Below are 20,031 nucleotides of genomic sequence, written 5' to 3' on the forward strand. Positions count from 1 at the left end.
GGTCTGGTGTAATTTGATGAGGCCTTATTAAAAATTAAATGCTCCCACCCTTCACTCACAAGCTTGGCAGAATAGGCTTATTATTTTTAACCTAACTCAGTTATCCTATACAACATTTAAATAAAGTGTTATAGCATCATTTATAGGTTTCTAGCTGCCCCTCCCCTTGGGCTTCACAACAGAATTGAAAAATTTTCTTTGCTACAAACAGTTGTTTTGCATTGGTTTTGCTTAGAATTTTCCTAACAGCGGTTTGGTAGCTAATACAATTAAACGAAAGTTCTGTCAAAAGAAAAATATGTTAACATTGTAATTTTAAAGCCAGTGAGCCAGAGCCCTGATGGAATCTCTCAAAGCTACTTCGTGTACATATTAAGTGAAACCTATTATGGAGGTTAAGTGAAACCTCCATGCCACCAAGTTCTGAGTACATATGCATGGTAGTTTTTGAGGAATAGTGATCAATGAGTGAGTGAGTGGTAACTGTATTATAATATAGATTATAAGGTCAAATTATGTATCCACCCAAAGTTTTCTGCGTAGATTAAAGCTTAAGGTAATGTACCTTGCGTTTAATATTTTAAGGCTTAACTTACTGCCATAAAGCAACCAATATTTTGATGTCCTAATAGATAGCTGTCCCCGCGCTTAGTAGGCATCATTAAAGTTCTTGAGTTCACAAAGACAAAACAGCTAGACTATCCACTAGGACATTAAAATATTGGACTACTTTAAGACCGTAAGAATGCCGTAAGTCAAGTAAAATTCCTTGTCAGTCAATCACTTGTTACTGTATGTACTGAGTTGATCATGATTATGCTTTTATTTAACCCGAATTCAACAATATATTTTGATTTCAGCCAAAAATCTTTACCTTGAATTAACCTTAAATTTTCAGGTTATGAGTCCTGAATTGACCATGATTTTACCTTAATTTAAACATACTTATACCTTAATTCAACCTCAATTCAGCCTTGATTATGCATTACTGCCAGAAACGTTTACCTTGAATCAACCTAAAATTTTCAGGGTTGATTCAGGTTTCACAAGTGTTCAGTAGGACCCTTGAATTAGCCCTGAATTAGGCTTGATGGCTTGATATTTTAAGATTAATTCAGGCTTGCATCTTTGAAAGTTTAACCTTGATTTAATACTGAATCAGGAAAAAATTGCTATCTGGGTTTTATACCAAGCTATTAATATTTTACTAAAACACACATAATTAGATTCAGTATCCTTGTAGCAGCAAACCTAGGTACTCGTTAAACCTAATGTTATTTAATTAGATTTAATTGATAATTATTCAGAGAAATGGAGATTCGCTTAGTCGGCAGGTTTGCGGCGGCTGGGGTATTAATATCAATTTGTTGTTTGTTTTTGGCATAGCGTGGGGCTCCCTAAGGTGTGGGGGCCCTGTGCGGCCGCATCTTTCACACATGCCTAAAGCCAGCTGATAAAAAGTAAATCACATTTAACTTTATTAACTTCTAGACTTCTATCATAATTTCATTGTTACCTGATTTGAAGTTTACCTCCCCATCAAGAGGTATGAGGAGAAGGTTTGAGTATGGGCTTATTCGCAAACTATTCTCCAAGTCGGGCCAGCGAGCTATCACAACTATGTTACCTTCTGGTATCTCTAGCCTATAAAACACATAAATGCCGTAAGACTCATACGATTTAACAAGTAACAAGTTCTAAAATATGTTTTAATACAAGCTATTCTAGCTATACTGTAATATATTCTCATTCAGATGATCTTATTTATTAAAACATGAAGTATTTCTCCCCAAAAATTCTGAATCAACCACTTGATACGTTTTCATGATTCTTCTTTTGTAGGTAATAATATAATTTTAAGAGGAAGGGAATGTCAAAGCAATATGTTAATTTTGTATTTCAGTTTTTTTAAGTTACCGTCACCCGACAAAGTTGGCTTCCTTGTACTGTTTATAGTACAGAAAGCTGCTAATTGCTGCATATTTATACTTTGCCGTACGGTTTATACTTTGTCGTACGGTTTATACTTTGCCGCACATCAGGATTCCAACGAAACCACACAAAACAGCGTGGTTCTATTATGCACGTAATCCGTGTACGCTTGGAAATAGGTTGGCAACACTTAAAGATAATAATACTATGAGCAGCTGATTGACTATTATAACTACGATTTAACCTGTCATTTCGTGTTTATAGTTTCGGTATTTCTGAACTTTCTGGACTTTACTTTTATACTTTTTTAAAACATTCCTACGATCTTAATAAACAAGAAAATACCTTTAAAGCATTTTTTTAGGTGCGGAAACCACTTCAAATTACAAAAACATACGGAACTATATTCTCAAAACGCGGAGCACATTTCTTGCCGAGGAAAAATAGCGGAGTAATACGGACCGGGTACTACTTTCTCTAGGGCACCTACCTGCTGAACCTAAAAACGTAATGTATAGTGTTTGAAAGACTAATTATTTATATGTTTTATAGTGAATGTAGGAAAAATATAATGTGTAACACGAGTGCATTGCTCTCGTGTGCAGCAAAGTGCCACTTTGCCCACTAGTTACACAAATAACTATTTCATTCTTTGTGAAAGACTTTGTGAAGGTGGAGAAGGCCCAAAGTAGCTCTTTTATCCCTAGGGAGTAAACATAAGCTTTATCTGATGATGTCAGCAGTACACCTGTTGACACCTGTTAACTTAGTTAACTATTAACTATAGTTTGACAAATCCATATCTACTGATAGTAATGGACTCAAATAGAATATTAATGGACAAAATGATTCAAAATTGCTAATTCACAATAGCACAATTAAAAAACAAGATGGAAGTTATTTTGGGAGCTTATCTTCATGAAAAGTATTATAGTTTTGTTACTTAATTCGATTAAATAATGTTGCAATATGACAAAAAATATGGTTCATCACATAGGCAAAGTGTCTTTTCAATCCTCGCTTATTTTCCATTTTCATTAATTTTGAGCTCCTTTTTTAAAAGAGTCACTTTACACCCTAGTGATGAAATAAATATATTTACATAAAAATATAATATAACTAGCAGAGTACCCGTCCTTCGTACAGGGTTGGCATAAGTATAAAATGCTTTTTTGCAGTTTTACTCAAGCTTTGCGTTTGCAATGAGGGAGGACACAGTTTGATAAAATTTGCTTCTTTAAATTTACAGTATTCTATAGTATTACACATCTACCATAGACATATTGTTCTACCACTTCACCTAAACAATAGAGAAAAATAAATTATCAACAATTCGCAAAATATCACAAATTATTCATGAAATTAAAAACATAAACATAACTGTAAAGAATCCTACTTTGACAGTTATTTCTCCTAACGTATCACAGTTTGTTGCTGCTTAGTTCAAATTAGCTGTTTTCATAAATGCAAAAAAATATAGTTCTGCACCCTGTTGGTAAATCTTAAAACTTTTTAATGCTTTTGTGTATCATAGAACCATCTTTTTTAGTTGAAACACCAGACTAAATTCTTTAATTCCCTTTAAATATGAATACTCATAAGGTTAACATGGGAAACTACAGAGCCACTGGGGCGGAGCCCGAAAGGATTTTTGGTATAAGAATATGCCTATATGTTAATCGGGAATGTGAGCTATCATCATTCCAAATTTCAGCCCAATCCGTCCAGTTGTTAATGCGTGATTGAACTTCAAACAAACAAACACACAAACTTTTACATTTATAATATTAGTAAGATAATGAAATATATATAATTTTGGATATCACACAATTAGATAGTATCACTAACAGCAACAGCTTAAGGTAACACAGTAGTCAAAAATAAAAAAAATAAATATTTTTTTATAATTAATTTTAGTTTTAAATTTTATCCTAAATCCATAGATACCAAATATGTTATATAATAAAATTTATTTGATAGATTTTTGTCATTTATTATAAATCTTGCACAGCTGTTTCAGTGATCGCATGACATCGCCTAAGGCTTTATATGCAAAAATAAAAAAATAAAATATATTTTTTTATAATAGATGAGTGAACGAAGTTCACTCATCTATGTATCGTGTATAGCGGAGTCGGGGAAAAGTTGTCCGCTTGTCTGTGAGTGATTCCGTGAATGTGTTCGCGTCAAATCTCAAGAACCGTTGCACTTATAGCGTTCAAATTTTGCACACATAATTACACACCAGTGGGAATACCCCATTAAAATTCTAGACGGTTCCGCTCAGTAGTAATTATAAAACCCTAAAAAAACATTTTTAAATTCGTCCCATAAGAATAACATTAGAAGCTACCTTCTTCTTCTTTTTATTTGTTTACGTTTTGCGACCAACAATTTTGTCGTCTACTTAAGACAGAGAGAACGACTTATCCTCTAAGCTCTTTCATTCATGGAGTAAAGAGTTTGACGTTTATGAATATATATGACATCATAATTTCACAACTTTCAGAATAATAAATTGAACTTTACTATATTAGTCGGCAGTTATACAGTTTTATGTTCAGGTCAATTCACATTTGCACTGCAAATGTATATATTTTGTACTAGCAGCTATTTACTTAATTCAATTTAATGTTGGCATTTACTATTAAATAGTCAAAGATGTTAGTCCATTTTTGTACTAAAATGCTATGCGAAGGGGGGGGGGGGAAACAGGTCCACGACGTAGGAAGTGGTGAAGGAAGTAGTCGAGGTGAACAGTCTGGAGTGTGGGAACCCTTTATGACAGTTAGAATAATGTACCTGCAATACTAAAGTACTATGGGAAGGGAGGGGAACAGGTCCACGACGAAGGAAGTGATAAAGGAAGTAGTCAAGGCGAGGGTGCGGAGTATGGGAAGCCTTTGTGACAGTTAAAATAATGTATCTGGAATTCTCGAAATGCCATAGGAAGGGATGGAAACAGGTCCACGACGATGGAAGTGGTAAAGGAAGTAGTCAAGGCGAGCAGTCCGGAGTGTGGGAACAGTTTGTTACAGTTAGAATAATATGTATCTGCAATTCTGAAATGCTACGAGAAGGGAGGAAAACAGGTCTACGACGTAGGAAGTGGTGAATTAAATGAAGTGTTAAAGGTGAGCAGTTTGGAGTGTGGGAACCGTTATTGGCAGTTAGATTAATATATTTGAAATACTAAAATGCGATGGAAAGGGAGGGAAACAGGTCCACGACGTAGGAAGTGGTGAAGGAAGTAGTCAAGGCTAGCAGTCCGGAGTGTCGGAAACCTTTGTGACTGTTAGATTAATGTACCTGCAATACTAAAATGCTATGGGAAGGGAGGGAAACAGGTCCATGACGTAGGATGTGATAAAGGAAGTAGTCAATGCGAGAAGTGCGGAGTGTGGAAACCCTTTGTGACAGTGGGATTTATGTATCTGCAATACTAAAATGCTATGAAAAGGTTGGGAAACAGGTCCACTACGTAGGAAATGATGAAGGAAGTAGTCAAGGCAAGCAGTGTGGAGTGTGGGAACCGTTGGTGGCAGTTAGATTAATGCAACTGCAATACTATGCAGGCTCTGGAAAGGGAGGAAACCGGTCCACGTCATAGGAAGTGGGGAAGGAAGTGGTAAAGGCGAGAAGCTCTTAGTGTGGGAACAGTTTGTGGCAGTAAATGTACATGCACTACTAAAATGCTGAGGGAAGGGTGGGAAACAGGTCCACGACGTAGGTAGTGGCGATGGAAGTGGTAAAGGCAAGCAGTTCGGAGTGTGGGAACCGTTTATGGCATTTAGATTCATTAGTTAGATAAACATATATTGGATTATTAATCATTTTTAGGTGATATAATAGCGCTATCGTTAGTATGTGTTATATATCATCATTATAAGCCATACGATATTTTTAAGAAGACTCCTTTACACCGTGCTGTCACAATTAGGTTAAGTTAGATTCGTTCAGTTTGTTTTAGTTTTGTTTATGATAGGCCTCATAACAAATAAGGAAATAGGCTTCATTTAATCAAAAGACGTTTTGTACAGGAACGATGGATTTACCTCCTATCGATAACTGTTGGAAATCCATTACGTATATTACCAATGACTTTGGTTAAGTAATGGACGAGAAGTTAGGATTGTGTTGACTGAGATTTGGTTGATTTGCCTATACAAATAACACTGTGTTCACCAGTGACCCCGGTAAGTAGGCTAAGTGCGGATGGACTCTTCCATTGTTGCGCTCACGTTCACTCATCCCATTACGCGCAGAATAAGCGTACTACTAGTTAATTCTAGTTTAAAATTTTATCCTGAATCCATAGATACCAAATCCTACTAATATTATAAATGAGAAAGTTTGGATGTATGGATGTATGGATGTATGTTTGTGACAAGTGAACGCGAAAAATACTGGTCGGATTGGGCTGAAATTTGGCATGATGATAGCTCACATTCCCGATTAACATATAGGCATATTCTTATTTCAAAAATCCTTTCGGGCTCCGCCCCAGTGGCTCTGGAGTTTCCCATGTTAACCTTATGAGAAATGAAATTATTGAATCTTAACAGCTGTTTCAATTAAACAAGTTGGTTCTGTTCTGTGATGTTCAATAGCATTAAAGTTACAAAAATTACCAACAGGGTGCAGCACTATTATTTCTTTTACATTTATGACAACAGCTAATTTGCAACCAAAAGGTGAGTGAGCGTAGCGAACGAACTTCAACCTGGAGGCGAGTTAGCGTAGCGAACGAGCTAACTGAAGGCAAGTGAGCGCAGCGAACGAGCTCCAACCTAAAGGTGAGTGAGCGTAGCGAACGAGCTCCAACCTAAAGGTGAGTGAGCGTAGCGAACGAGCTCCAACCTAAAGGTGAGTGAGCGTAGCGAACAAACTTCAACCAGGACGTGATTGAGCCATGCGAATGAGATAATCTTGAAAATTAAGAAGTTAAACGGGGCAAAGCCCGCGGGTTACAGCTAGTATATTATATAATAAAATTTAGTTGATAGATTTTTTTTAAATTTATTATAAATCTTGCACAGCTGTTTCAGTGATCGTATGACAGCGACTAAGGCTTTATATGCGATTTACCGGAAATTTACTTTTTTCTTCGTCCGGTACATTTTTTTGACACATTTATGAACCGATTTTAATGAAATTTTTTACAGACCTTCTGTGTATATTAACAAATAAAAATATTACAAAATTATTGATACAACCCGAGTTTTAATTATTTTTTAATTAAAAAAACATGATAAAATATTTATGTTTATAAACAAATTCATAAAAAAAATATTTTTGACTTCAGAACAAAAGTGGTTCCTATTATTGTTGAGAAAGGTGTGTAAGACAATGTATAAAAATTTCAGGTTGCTAGGATACTTCTTAAGGAAGTTAAGTGTACCTAAAAATAGTGAAATTAACATGGACTGGATAGGGACTACTGTGTTACCTTAAACAATCAGCATGACATGTGACAAAAATCAGCAATCGGACAAAGAAGACAAAGGCTAAGTTTTTAGTTAATGTGAATTTGTTTATACTATCTGTCTGTATTGCCATAACCAATGCTCCCTCTATTGGTCTATTCCTTTAATATTGAAATTATAAAAGACTAGCTGTAGCTCATGTAATTTAATTTGTTTAAGTATAGCAGCATATAGCATCCTCGAGGATATGCCTTATTTATTTATTTATTTTATTTTCCACGGCAATGTCATTTACAATAATAACAATCAGTTAAGATTATAAATAAGCTTATAAACTTCAAGACTGACTTAGAAACTATACAACAAAACAACATTTCATCAACAATTACATCAAAACAATCAATCAACAATAATAGCTATAATACTATGACATAACAATAACAATAACAATGCAGAATGATTATGAATAACAATAACAATGCATAATGATTATGAATAACAATAACAATGGTAATAATATGTATATCTGAATCGTTTAGTGTAGGATGTCTAAGTTTTATAACTGTATTCTAAGGTAAGGTGTGTGTATGCCTTGATAAAAGTGGCAACGCCACAGTCCCTTTGTAATTTGCTGTAATTTTCTACAACCCTATGCCCAGCATTTATTTTTTGGGTGCATAGTTTGAGAGGCAACTTGTCAAAAAGAAAAAAAAAACATGAGAAAAAATGCATTTTTCCAAATTTACCAATTTTTGATAGAAAATAACGCGAAAACTAAACAAGATATCAAAAAATAGTAAAATACAAACATGCTGGAAATTTAAGAAGCTTTCATTTTGTATATTAGCATAATTTCGCTTGGACGCATGGTTTCCAAGATATTAGCAAAAAAACAAAAAATGGTACATTCAAGCCCCCCCCTCCCCCACAGCACAAGGGCTAGAGGCGGGGACTTTGGGTATGTTAACCTCCTAACTATACTAAACAAAGTTACGAAGTCAGAAATTGTGTTCCAAACATTTCCCTCTATATCCTTTTTTAGCATTCATTGCCTGGACTAATATTCAAATTTGTAAATTGTAAATTTAAAACTCCATGCTTTCTTATGAATAAGTTAACTGTTGTAGTTTGCTTGTTTATAGATTTATTATGATAAACATTGGTTAAATTGATAAATTGGTTATTTTATACTAAGTTATTGATATTTTACTAAAAAAAACACACTATACTAACCTCCCTGTAGCAGCAAAGCTAGGTACCTCTTGAACCTAATTTTATTTATATACATTTAATAAAACATCCGATCAAATGAAAATGTGCTGAGTCTCCAGGTTTGCTGTGACGGAGTTGTTTTACTCATTAAATTAAGTTAAATTTTAAGATTTTATAGTATCACACTATTTAACTAGATGGGATAAATTATCATAAACCTTGAAAGTAACCATCAATTTCCATGGGTTCCACCTTTTTTTGGTAAATAGAAAAAAAAACTAAATATACTTAATCACAAATAACTCAAAAACCGTTGTGTTTAGATAAAGATGATAAATACACAAAATGTGTACTTTTAGATGGACTACATTTTGTATATTTAGCTTTTTCCTGTATCTCTAATAATAAAGTCACTATAGCCAAAAATACAGAAATAAGCCGCCATTTTCCAATATGGCGGCCGTAGCACAGCTTCAATTTTAGGGTACTTTTAGTATGTTCAAAAGGAAGGTACACCCAACATCTGTACCAAATTCCCCGCTTGTGCTAATTTTTTTTGGTCAAAACATACTTTATTGTACTAATTCTACAGTACCTAGTGGCCGCCGCGGGAACCATCAAAAGTTTAAATATTTTCAGACTGAATTTTTTACAAAGGCAAAAGGGTTTGTATTAATTGCTCATAATCTCTCTAAACTCTCTTCCGGCATGTCCAACATCATCTCTATTCCCTTTACCATGTTGGACCGGCACAAGTCTAATATATAATGAAACGTGTAGTTTTATCAACCTACTTTACCACCAATATTAGCGCTAGACATTCTATCCCCATGTCAAAGTTGTCACTATTAGCGAATTTCCCTATAGGGAAGTAGCTATAACCGTAGGTGGCAAGGTAAGACTTAGGCCCAGGACCGAACTTACTTTTTTGTTTTGATGTTCCTCGAGGCCAAAAATACCATTCGTTAAAATTTATATATACACTAGCTGTTACCCACGGGCTTCATCCCGTTTGACTTCATTAGTATTGATAAAACTATTGATTGGTTAAGTTAAGCTGAAATAAACAAAACAGAATACAGTAATACAAACAAATAATCACATCTGATTGTTATCACACTGATACCATTCTAAAACAAATACAGGGTAATCCATAAGAAATAACAAAGCTGTCAGCCATATTGGAAAATGGTGGACATATTTTTTAAAATTTAAAACCACCCCCAAAAATTCATAAAAAAATAAAGGGGAGTGCCCCATAAGAAGTTAACTCTATATCTCAGGGTAATAAATTGAAAGAATAACATAGAAATAAGGACAGCTGAGGTATTTTTAACATTAGGTATACGGAACTTCCCTTTAGAAAGGAATCACGACCTTAAAGGGCAATTTATGAAATAATGGATAGTTTTGAGCAAAGCTCCTCGTCATAACGAATATTTAAGTATATGGTTTATGGGGGGTGTGACTTGTAGTTTTCTCAAAAGTTCATGGGTACTTTGGGATTTATATATGGATGTTCTAATTGGTTAAACGTTGGTTTATATTGCATATTTTATTTCCTATAAAAGTATTAACCTAAAATATTAACTAACTACTGTACTTTCGCTTCCCAGACATTATTTTTTGGGAAAAAACCATACAAATACAATAGGTTTTTATAAACATTTTGGAAAAAAGAAAGTCAATAAGTTAATGAATTACGCACTTAAAAAAAACTCCTTTTTCACACAATATCAAAAATTATGTATTAAATTAAAAACATATATAAAAAATAACTATAAAAAAATAACTATTGTGTAACTAGTGGTGAAAGTAGCACTTTGCTGCACACGAGAGCAATGTTTACGCACGAGCCGCAGGAGAGTGCGGAATGATCTCGAGTGCAGCAAAGGCCTTTTTCACTCGTGTTACACATTATATTTTTCCTACAGTCACTATGAAGCATATAAATAATTAGTCTTTCAAACACTATACAACACGTTTTTAGGTTCAGCTGGCAACACAAATGGTGCCCTAGAGAAAGTAGTACCCGCGGTACCCGCGGTCCGTATCACTCCGCTACTTTTCCTCGGCAAGAAATGTGCTCCGCGTTTTGAGAATATAGTTCCGTATGTTTTTGTAATTTGAAGTGGTTTCCGCGCCTAAAAAAATGTTCTAAAGTAATTTTCTTGTTTATTAAGATCGTAGGAATGTTTTAAAAACGAATAAAAGAATAGTCCAGAAAGTTCAGAAATACCGAAACTATAAACACGAAATGACAGGTTAAATCGTAGTTATAATAGTCAATCAGCTGCTCATAGTATTATTATCTTTAAGTGTTGCCAACCTATTTCCAAGCATACACGGATTACGTGCATAATAGAACCACGCTGGTTTGTGTTGTTTCGTTGGAATCCTGATGTGCGGCAAAGTATAAACCGTACGACAAAGTATAAACCGTACGGCAAAGTATAAATATGCAGCAATTAGCAGCTTTCTGTACTATAAACAGTACAAGGAAGCCAACTGTGTCGGGTGACTGTAGGAAAACTCCTTTTTCACACAATATCAAAAATTATTTATTAAATTAAAAATGTAAACATAACTGTAAACAATCCTACTTTGACAGTTCTAATTTTGTATCACAGCTGCTTGGTTGAAATTAGCAACTGTTGTCATAAATTTAGACAATCCGCCAACGCTTTTAGAAACAAAATTCAACTTTTATGACCTTAATAGCAACGTTTAAGTTATAACTTTTAAATCTGGTAAGTAGTGGATACCACCATTTTGGTTTTGATTAATTTTAAATCTTGTGTAGGCTGATATAAGAAAAACCAAATCTTCGAAAAAAAACTTTCACATACATGATTTGACTTCATCTCCCTTCATAACTTATCTTTTTCCTTTATCTTTGACATTTTAAATTGCAATTTTGAAGCTGCGAAAATACTAATTATTAAATTTAAATGAACATTTTTTTTATTACACTCTTCATATTAAATCACAAATCCTTCCATCTTTAGTTTCTTCACTCACAATAAATCATTAGCAAAACTAAGTTAACTGTTAGAAACTTTATTATATATATGCTGTATATATTATAATATGCCGTATATTCGATTAACACATGAATACTTTTGAATCTGCACTATTAATTAAGGGAACAACTGGTTAAATTTTACTAGCTTTCCCGTCGTGGAATAATATAACCAGAGAACCCTGAAATGATTTTTTATTTAACTTATACATATTTCGGCACTAAGTCCACATGATCACAGTATTAGTTATAAAGGTACTCTGGTTTTAGAAAATTTCCCATATAGGGAATAAGCTATTACCGTAGGTCTCATGGTAAGTACTGGACCCGGGACTGATTTACTTTTTCGTTTTGAGGTCCCAAGAGGCCAAAAACACAATCCGTTCGAATTCACATATCATACTAATATTATAAATCTGAAACTTTGTGTGTTTGTTTGTATGAAGTTCAATCACGCATTATACCGGGTTTTTTTCTAAAGAATGACCTGGTTTTAACGCTTTATAACTTTTATACTATTAAACATACCGCTATAAAATACACATCAAACGAAAAAGCAACTCAAAGAGTTTATGCCTTCCAAAGACACATTATTTAACAAAATCGATCCAGCAGAGCTGTAGATTTAATTATACAAAGTTAAAAAATAATCTCCAACTTTTTCACCACTATAAATTTGGAGGTTACTTGACGTTTTTGCACATAACTTTTAAATGGTGAGGAAATCGACCAAAGTGGAAGGTAATATTCCGAAAGAGAATGAAATTTCCTACCAACTACTATTAAGCATTTCTTGAAAATACTCAAGAAATGTACCAAAAGTTGTCTCAAAATGAAAAAAAAATTGAAAATCCCTGTCTTCGATGTAGACAATAGACATAACAAACATTAAATTTCACACTTTTTTATTTTATGGCAAATTTAGGCTACATTTATTGAGTAGTTTCAAGAAATGCATAATAGTAGATTGTAGGAAATTTTATTCTCTTTCCGAATATTTCCTTACACTTTGGTAGATTGCCTCACCATTTAAAAGTTATTTGCAAAAACGTCAAGTAACCTCCAAATTTCTAGAGGTAAAAAAGTTGGAGATTACTTTTTAACTTTGTACAATTAAATCTACAGTTCTGCTGGATCGATTTTATTAAATAATGTATCTTTGGAAGGCATAAACTCTTTGAGTTGATGTGTTTGATGTGTATTTTATAGCGGTAAGTTTAATAGTATAAAAGTAATAAAGCCTTAAAACCGGGTCATTCATTTTGAAACACCCGGTATACTGGTCGGATTGGTCTGAAATTTGGCATTATGATAGTTACTATTCCCGGTTAACATATAAACCTATCACTATCTCAAAAATCCTTTCAGCCTCCTCCCCAGTGGCTCTCGAATTTCCCATGTTAACCTTATGAGTATTCATATTTAAAATGAATAAAAGAATTTTGACAGCTGTTTCAACTAGACAAGTTGGTTCTATAAGGTTTACCAACAGGGTGCAGCACTATTATTTTTAGCGAATTCCCATTTGGGAAGTAGCTATAACCGTAGGTCTCATGGTAAGACCTAGGGCCGGGGCCGATTTACTTTTTCATTTTGATGTCCCCAAAGGCCAAAAACACCATTCGTTAAAATTTTTATGTAAAGCATATATACAGTATATATGGGATAGGCTACAGTATATATTTATATATACTAGAGGTCGTCCAGTGGTCGAAACTCGACCATAAATATGTAATGTAAACTTACTCACTTCTCTATTTTCACCCCACACTGTAAATAAAACATGTGATTGGAGTTTCTTCCATTTGTTTTGATTTTATGTTTATATTTCGTTGTTATTTCGTCACCAGCATGGCAACGCATAAGATCCATGTTAATTTTTTCAAATTTTTAAACTCATTTTTTGTGCTTATCTTTGAGCCTATTTAAATTTATAAAGGGATTCTGCACACCTACAGGAAAGTAGCTTTCTAACGGTATGCGTAGATTTACCCCACGATGCACACGAGCTGAGAAAAAAGGTTTTAAAGAAACATGCTTGCCTATTAATATATAGATAGATATAAATATATATATATGTGTCTGTCCAGAAAATAACTGGAGTATTTTTTGTCTGATTTTGATAACATTTGGTTTGATGGTGTAATGCAGGATAAAATTGAATGAGTTCGCAAACCAGCATGATCGGACCATGGAAACAAGGTTTAACGAAACGGGGGGCTTTATAGGGTTAAAATGGGTTTTTTGTTTTTTACCCTTAAAACGAAAATTTAAAATTTTTCTTCAGACCTTTTTAAAGAGCTTAAAAACAAATAATTTAGTATAGCAAAGTGTTTTTGTACGGCGATTGGTTACGGCGAAAATTCAGAAAAATGTAAATTTAAAATTCCCATGTTATTCTTATGGAGAATATTGGAACATGTTGTAGTTGCCCTGTTTATAAATATATTTTTATTAAACTTGGCGAATTTATCTATTTCATACTAAACTATTGATATTAAAAAAAAACACACAATTTATTAGTTTCCCTGTAGCAGCTAACCTTAAGTACTCGTTCAACATAAATGTTAATTTAATAGATTACCTAATTGAAAATCAATCCAGAGGAATGGAAATTCGCTTAGTCGGCAGGTTTGCTGCAGCGGGGGTATTTTGCATTTATGACTCCAGCTTAGAACCAGCAGCAACAAAATGCTGTAATATACAATGAGAACTCTCAAAGTAGGATTGTTTACAGTTATAATTGGCGACAAGCATTCAACAGAGATACTTCGATACTTGGTGTGTGTTTGATAATAATTCAATTGAATACCACACAATAATGGACTATAGACATTACAAAAAATTAAAAATATGTCAAATGGACAAAGAGTGTATTCACTGCAGAGCAGTAAAATGGAAAGATTAGCCTGCTGGAATGCCTGGTGGGAAAGGTTCTTTACCTGTATTAGAACTATACTTGGAGAAGTTGAAGAGTCGAGGCATTTTCAGTTTCAAGATTTTAGTTGTAAGATTTTTTTAGTTGGATGTGAAACAACTGGTTTTGATTTGGGTTTTAATCGTAATTTAATCACTGTAGAATTTTTAATTGTAACATGATTGTTTTACTGTGCGTGACGCAATGAATAATGATAATATCTTATTTTTGTGATCGTTGGCAAAGTATATCTATGGTTATAACATCGCAAGCGAAGCCGCGGGTACAAGCTAGTATGTATATATTTCCTTTAAATTCTGAACAAAATTGTACAAATCCCATTTCCGTATATTTACTCTCACCGCTTACACATGATAAAGGTTGTTGACAAACTTATGGGAGAAAGTATGTGTCAGAATGCTGATACCGTTTATTTTAATCTATACTTCTATACTATTATATAAAAATCTAATGGTGTCTGTATGTGTATTACTAATAGGTCAAAAAACTACTGAACCGACTGGGCTTAAATTTTACAAAAATATAGCTACCATACCAAGGACCATTATAGGACTATTCACACTTTGATACTGACCGTGGGCTTTGCCCCTTTGGCTTTAAATGTTCTGAGGTGAAGATTTTAAAAGTAAATATTGATTTGTCTCCATGGCTGCGATTAGAACACTATTAATGTTTATTTACATTTGCTTTGACATTTCAAATTAAACAAGAAGAACTGCTAAATTGCATATTTCACAATTTCAGCCAGCTGTTAGGGTTTAACTATGAGGTAGGTTTATTTTAATCTAAAGTTCTATCATGGATTGTTTATTCTAAAACTATGTCAATGATTATGGAAAAAAAAAAGATTCTATACCGCTGTATTAACTCCGGCTCTGCTTTGGGATTTTTAAAGAGTCTAAGTTATGAAAATAATGTTACTGTATTTATGTTTTCATGGAAACAGTATGCAAATTACAATGTATAGATGGTTTGTATGAATTTGGAGGCATTTTTTTTAGTTCGGACTGTTTAACATGTTTTGGATAAACTTAACATACGGTAACTTGCACTTTACATTGATTTTTTTATATTTATGTAAATTTAGTAATTGTGTTTTGCTACAACACTGATTAAATCAAACTAAGGAAAATATCATAAAACTTAGCTGTACACAGTGATCTTTTGTTTATAAAATCAATGAAATATCTGTTACTATATGTTTACCTAATGGTAAATGTGAAAATGTAAGGGCAATGGACTATGGAACATGGCAGATGTGTAAATTTTATACAACAGATGTGAAATCAAAATGTTTCTCTTCAGGTCCTCTTCCCGTTGCAAAGCACGGGTTACAAAAGCTAGTATATATATATATATATATTTGTGTGTGTGTGTGTGTGTGTGTGTGTGTGTGTGTGTTTGTATTCACCGAATAGTGGCATCCTTCACAGGCACACGGCCGTACTGTGGCACCTTCAAAAATTGTGGCACCTTTTTCAGGGTGCCACAGCTAATTCGATCATTTTTGAGGTTTTCCTGCATTATTACGTCGTTTAAACATCACATGCCACAATTGAGTATTTTTGAACTCGTTGATGTGAGTTTAAGTAGCGCAGGTACACACCGAATTGTGGAACACGAAACCATACAGGTAGCTAGCGCGCCTCGCGCCGTCCGCCGGAACTATAACTTTCCTAATGCTACGTTGCCAATTCTCGCGCCAGCCTACACTCGAAATAGTGGCACCATGCCACAATTCAGTATATATCAACAGTGTGTGGACAGGATGCCACTTAATGAGCTGTAGAGCTTGAGCAGTGTGTAGAACAGTGCATCAAGCAACTAATAAACTAATAATACTATACTGCCACGTACTATAAAACAATTTAAGTACCATAAATAATATACTTTTGCTCCGAGTGGTGAACAATGTTTTACATTACAAATAATTTGTGTAGTAAATAATAATTTAAATTGATTTACCTAACCCGCCATGTTAAACTTCCCTATCCCAAGCGTGATATATACAACTTCCTTACTTCTCGAGTGATGTAAAGTATCAAAAACTCACTCGGTGATGTAAAGAAACCCATTTAAATAACATTAAGTGCTTAACTTAAAAAATATAACTCTATGGAGCCAACGATGTTCAACGCTAGAAATCAGCTGTGCGCTTGAATGTTATTATTATGCTTTAAAGTATTTTCCTACCTAACCTAGCTTTTGTTAGTAAAAGAACGTTACTGATAGAAGATGAGTGAAATGGATAATGAAAAATATTGTACGTAAACCCATGTTTATTGTCGGGTCAGGTAAAATCTTGTACGTTACACGTTACGCAAGAGCGTGCTGTTTACATCACTTAGGTGAATTATGCAACTCGCTTCCGCTCATTGCACAACATTCACCTGCGTAAAGTAAAAACGCTCTTACTACACTTGTAATGTAAATAGCTACTTCGCAACCATTAAAAAATTGATTGTTGTTTACAAACATAAATTGGTAACGTAGTTATTTTGTATCAATTGAATTTGTACACTGAAACGATAACAATGTTTGAGGTTAGAACGCTATATAAGTTGTCCTAGACTGCTTTTTTTATCTTACAAACTATTTCGTGCTGATACATCTATTTTTTTTAACATTTTAGTCATATTGACAAAATATTTTGCAATTACATTTCTGAATCAGTCAGTAAAGGTGGATTTCGATGCATCATTGCTGAAAGTTATGTTTTGCTTCTCACTCTCAGAGTATTCCAAAGACATCTAATGTTTCAATCCATGTTCAAATGTTATATGAGGTAAACATATAACCGAATCAATTAAAGTACTTAAATTAAAATACATATTATTATCAACACGCATAATCTAGTTCAGATTATAATATCATCTCACAATCATATTTGTAAAACCTACTGTGGTGTTTTAACCAGTCCCCACTAACAAAAGCATAAAATGAAAGGTCCTAAAGAGGTTAACATTGAGTCATAACAAAAGTAGTTTAAAAGTTGTAACCGTGATACTGTAAATAATATAGAATGTTGATTATTTCCTATATCCATTGAATGATTTATTTTAAAATGAATTATTATAAAAATAAATAAATAATATTACAACATTTCACAAATATTATAACAGACTCAGTATAGTTAGATCATAAACAAATGAAGTACTGTAACTGAAACAATCCTATAATAATGAAATTACATTAACATATGGTTTGACAGCTCCTTTAGGTAATGTTAAATAAATTCAGGCTAGTGACATCATTAATTTAAATTTATAATCCTTACCCTCTATGTTCTAATATTCGTGCAGTATTTAATAAGGTTTGAACCAGCTGTGTTGAATTGAGAAATCAAAATCAATTTGACAGTTAGTTCTGCTTGTTTACATTTTTAAATATTAATATTAATATCAGTTTTAGAAAATTCCTAGTAAGGTTGTTAGAAGTATATTGGCATCCGTGAAGTTTGTGTAATGTTTTTTAAAATCACTGTGGGATATATTTAACTTCACTTATTATTTATTTAATATGTTTCTACTTCTTGAAATTCTCAGTTAACTGGGAGGCGGAGCAAACAGTTTGTTCTAAAATGAACTTGAAAATTTTAAACAATCTTTTTCTGTTGGTTTACTTAAAGTATATAATGTTCTACTATGAATGCAAATCTTTAATATAGTCTAAATTTCCAGTCCCACCCTCAAAAACTATGATATTTAACAGTTGAATCTTTATAACGTATAAACACATTATTTTTAATCGGTCATCAAACTGATTCTTGAATTAGTAGTTGCAAGAGTACGCAAAACTGCAGAGAGTCCTTGAAAATGCTTGTGCAATGATATAGTTTTAAATTATAAAAGAAACCCTTAAAAAAATTGTATTAACAGGACCAGAGGACCAATATGCACATGGTATTTCATTTGTATAAGGCAAAAAGTTCAAATCATATTAACTTATGATTGCCAATAGATTTTGGGTTTCCTTAAAACAATTATATAAAACTGTCTGCAAATGTCTATAAAACTGATTTTATAAGAAATGGTAGATTCTTCTGTTGCTCTGTAGGTAGGCGACCATTTTGGTCACACAAGGAAGTCCAAACTTATATCTTAGTTTGAACAACGTCATCTTGATTTTACATTGCTCAAGATACATAATCGACACATAGGCTTTCAAAAAAAAATAAGTAAAGAAAGTAACTAGTGATGGACCGCGCGGACATAGGAACAGTCTAGACTTGCCTCTTACTGACGTTTTCCAAACGAATATAGAAGTTAGATCTACATTCTTCATTTTAGGCTTGAAATAAATTTGTTTGTGGGTTAAGCATGAACAATAACCCTTCTCCCCGACACGCTACCATACCACAGCATCTTACTAGCAGAGCTCAAGGTCATTGACGTAATTGTAATGAACTAAATTTAGACTTCCACCCCCCAATGTCACCAATGGGCCCTAAAGGTTGGTATGTAACAATTCATGACGGTTGAACAATGGCCTTTAAAATACGCTTTTAATTTGTTTCCTAGCGTTTACCGTATCTTAGAAAAAGTTAGTTAACAATAACTACAAAAACTTGTTGGGCGAAAGAAAAATTCTAAAAAGCTACAAATTAATTTATAATATATGTATCTATATCGTATTAAAGTGTGTTAAAGGTTTAGCGTTTGGTTTACAATGTAAAAATTTTCAAAGTCACAAGATGGTTTCTGAAACTCTTTATACAACTCTCCTTTATAAAAATTAAAAAAAAATATTATCCAAGAAATTGAGCTCTTTAGCCACAAAATCCACCGTTTTTTTACTTACCTGACGAAGAAATAAAAACAGTAGCAGCCGACGAACTTTGTTATGTCATATTTAAAAACTCATTTAAAAGTACCGACTTTATTTCAAGATTTAAAATAGAAAATATAAACTTTTGAGCTTTTAATTAGAACCAATAGTGTCCTAGACTAATTGACATCTTTCACACGAAGTGTCAACGATTTATCTTTAGTCTAAATGTCAAGTTATTTTGAAGCTGGACATTGAGTTTTGGTGCCGTTTTCATTGGCATCTACCACTTCTAACCTGCACTAAGATGGCGGACCTGGCTTCAACTGCTTGTATGTTAGTTATATAGATGTGCTCTATCTATTGGTCTTATGTGATCGTTGATTTAAACTAACGGAATTCTGATGAAAATTTGATCATGAACTATTAGCAGTTTTGAAGGATGATTAACAATAGTTTTTTTTTTTTTTTTTTTTTTTTTTATTTAAATTGCTTTTTAGTTGGCAACAAATCTTAGAGATGTGTATACATTTTGTAGGACAAAATTGAATTAGCAGATGCCATGGTAAAGAAGCGTACTATGTCGCCTCATCCAATTTTTACAGCAGTCAGCTGTTGACATGCTAGGCGAGCAACCGCGACAGTGAGGACGGGGAACAGCTGATTTCATGTTCCTAGTTGGCAAATTGTCTGCTAGCTACTAACGTACACATGCATAAGCCATCAGCGGTAGC

General features: G+C 33.4%; 1 protein-coding gene across 1 annotated transcript in view; it reads right to left on the bottom strand.

The window, feature by feature from the left end:
• The window catches only part of LOC128984922 (uncharacterized), a 69,598-nt gene that overhangs the window by 18,650 nt on the left and 30,917 nt on the right, over positions 1-20,031 (bottom strand). The window contains exon 7 of the mRNA XM_054404295.1: positions 1,517-1,644. Coding sequence (XP_054260270.1) covers positions 1,517-1,644 — 128 coding nt within the window. The remainder of the gene's footprint in view (positions 1-1,516; positions 1,645-20,031) is intronic.

The sequence above is a fragment of the Macrosteles quadrilineatus genome, unplaced genomic scaffold (genome assembly GCF_028750875.1).
Source record: "Macrosteles quadrilineatus isolate MER2022 unplaced genomic scaffold, UCM_ALF_1.0 Scaffold_1__1_contigs__length_201487025, whole genome shotgun sequence".
Classification (NCBI taxonomy): domain Eukaryota; kingdom Metazoa; phylum Arthropoda; class Insecta; order Hemiptera; family Cicadellidae; genus Macrosteles; species Macrosteles quadrilineatus.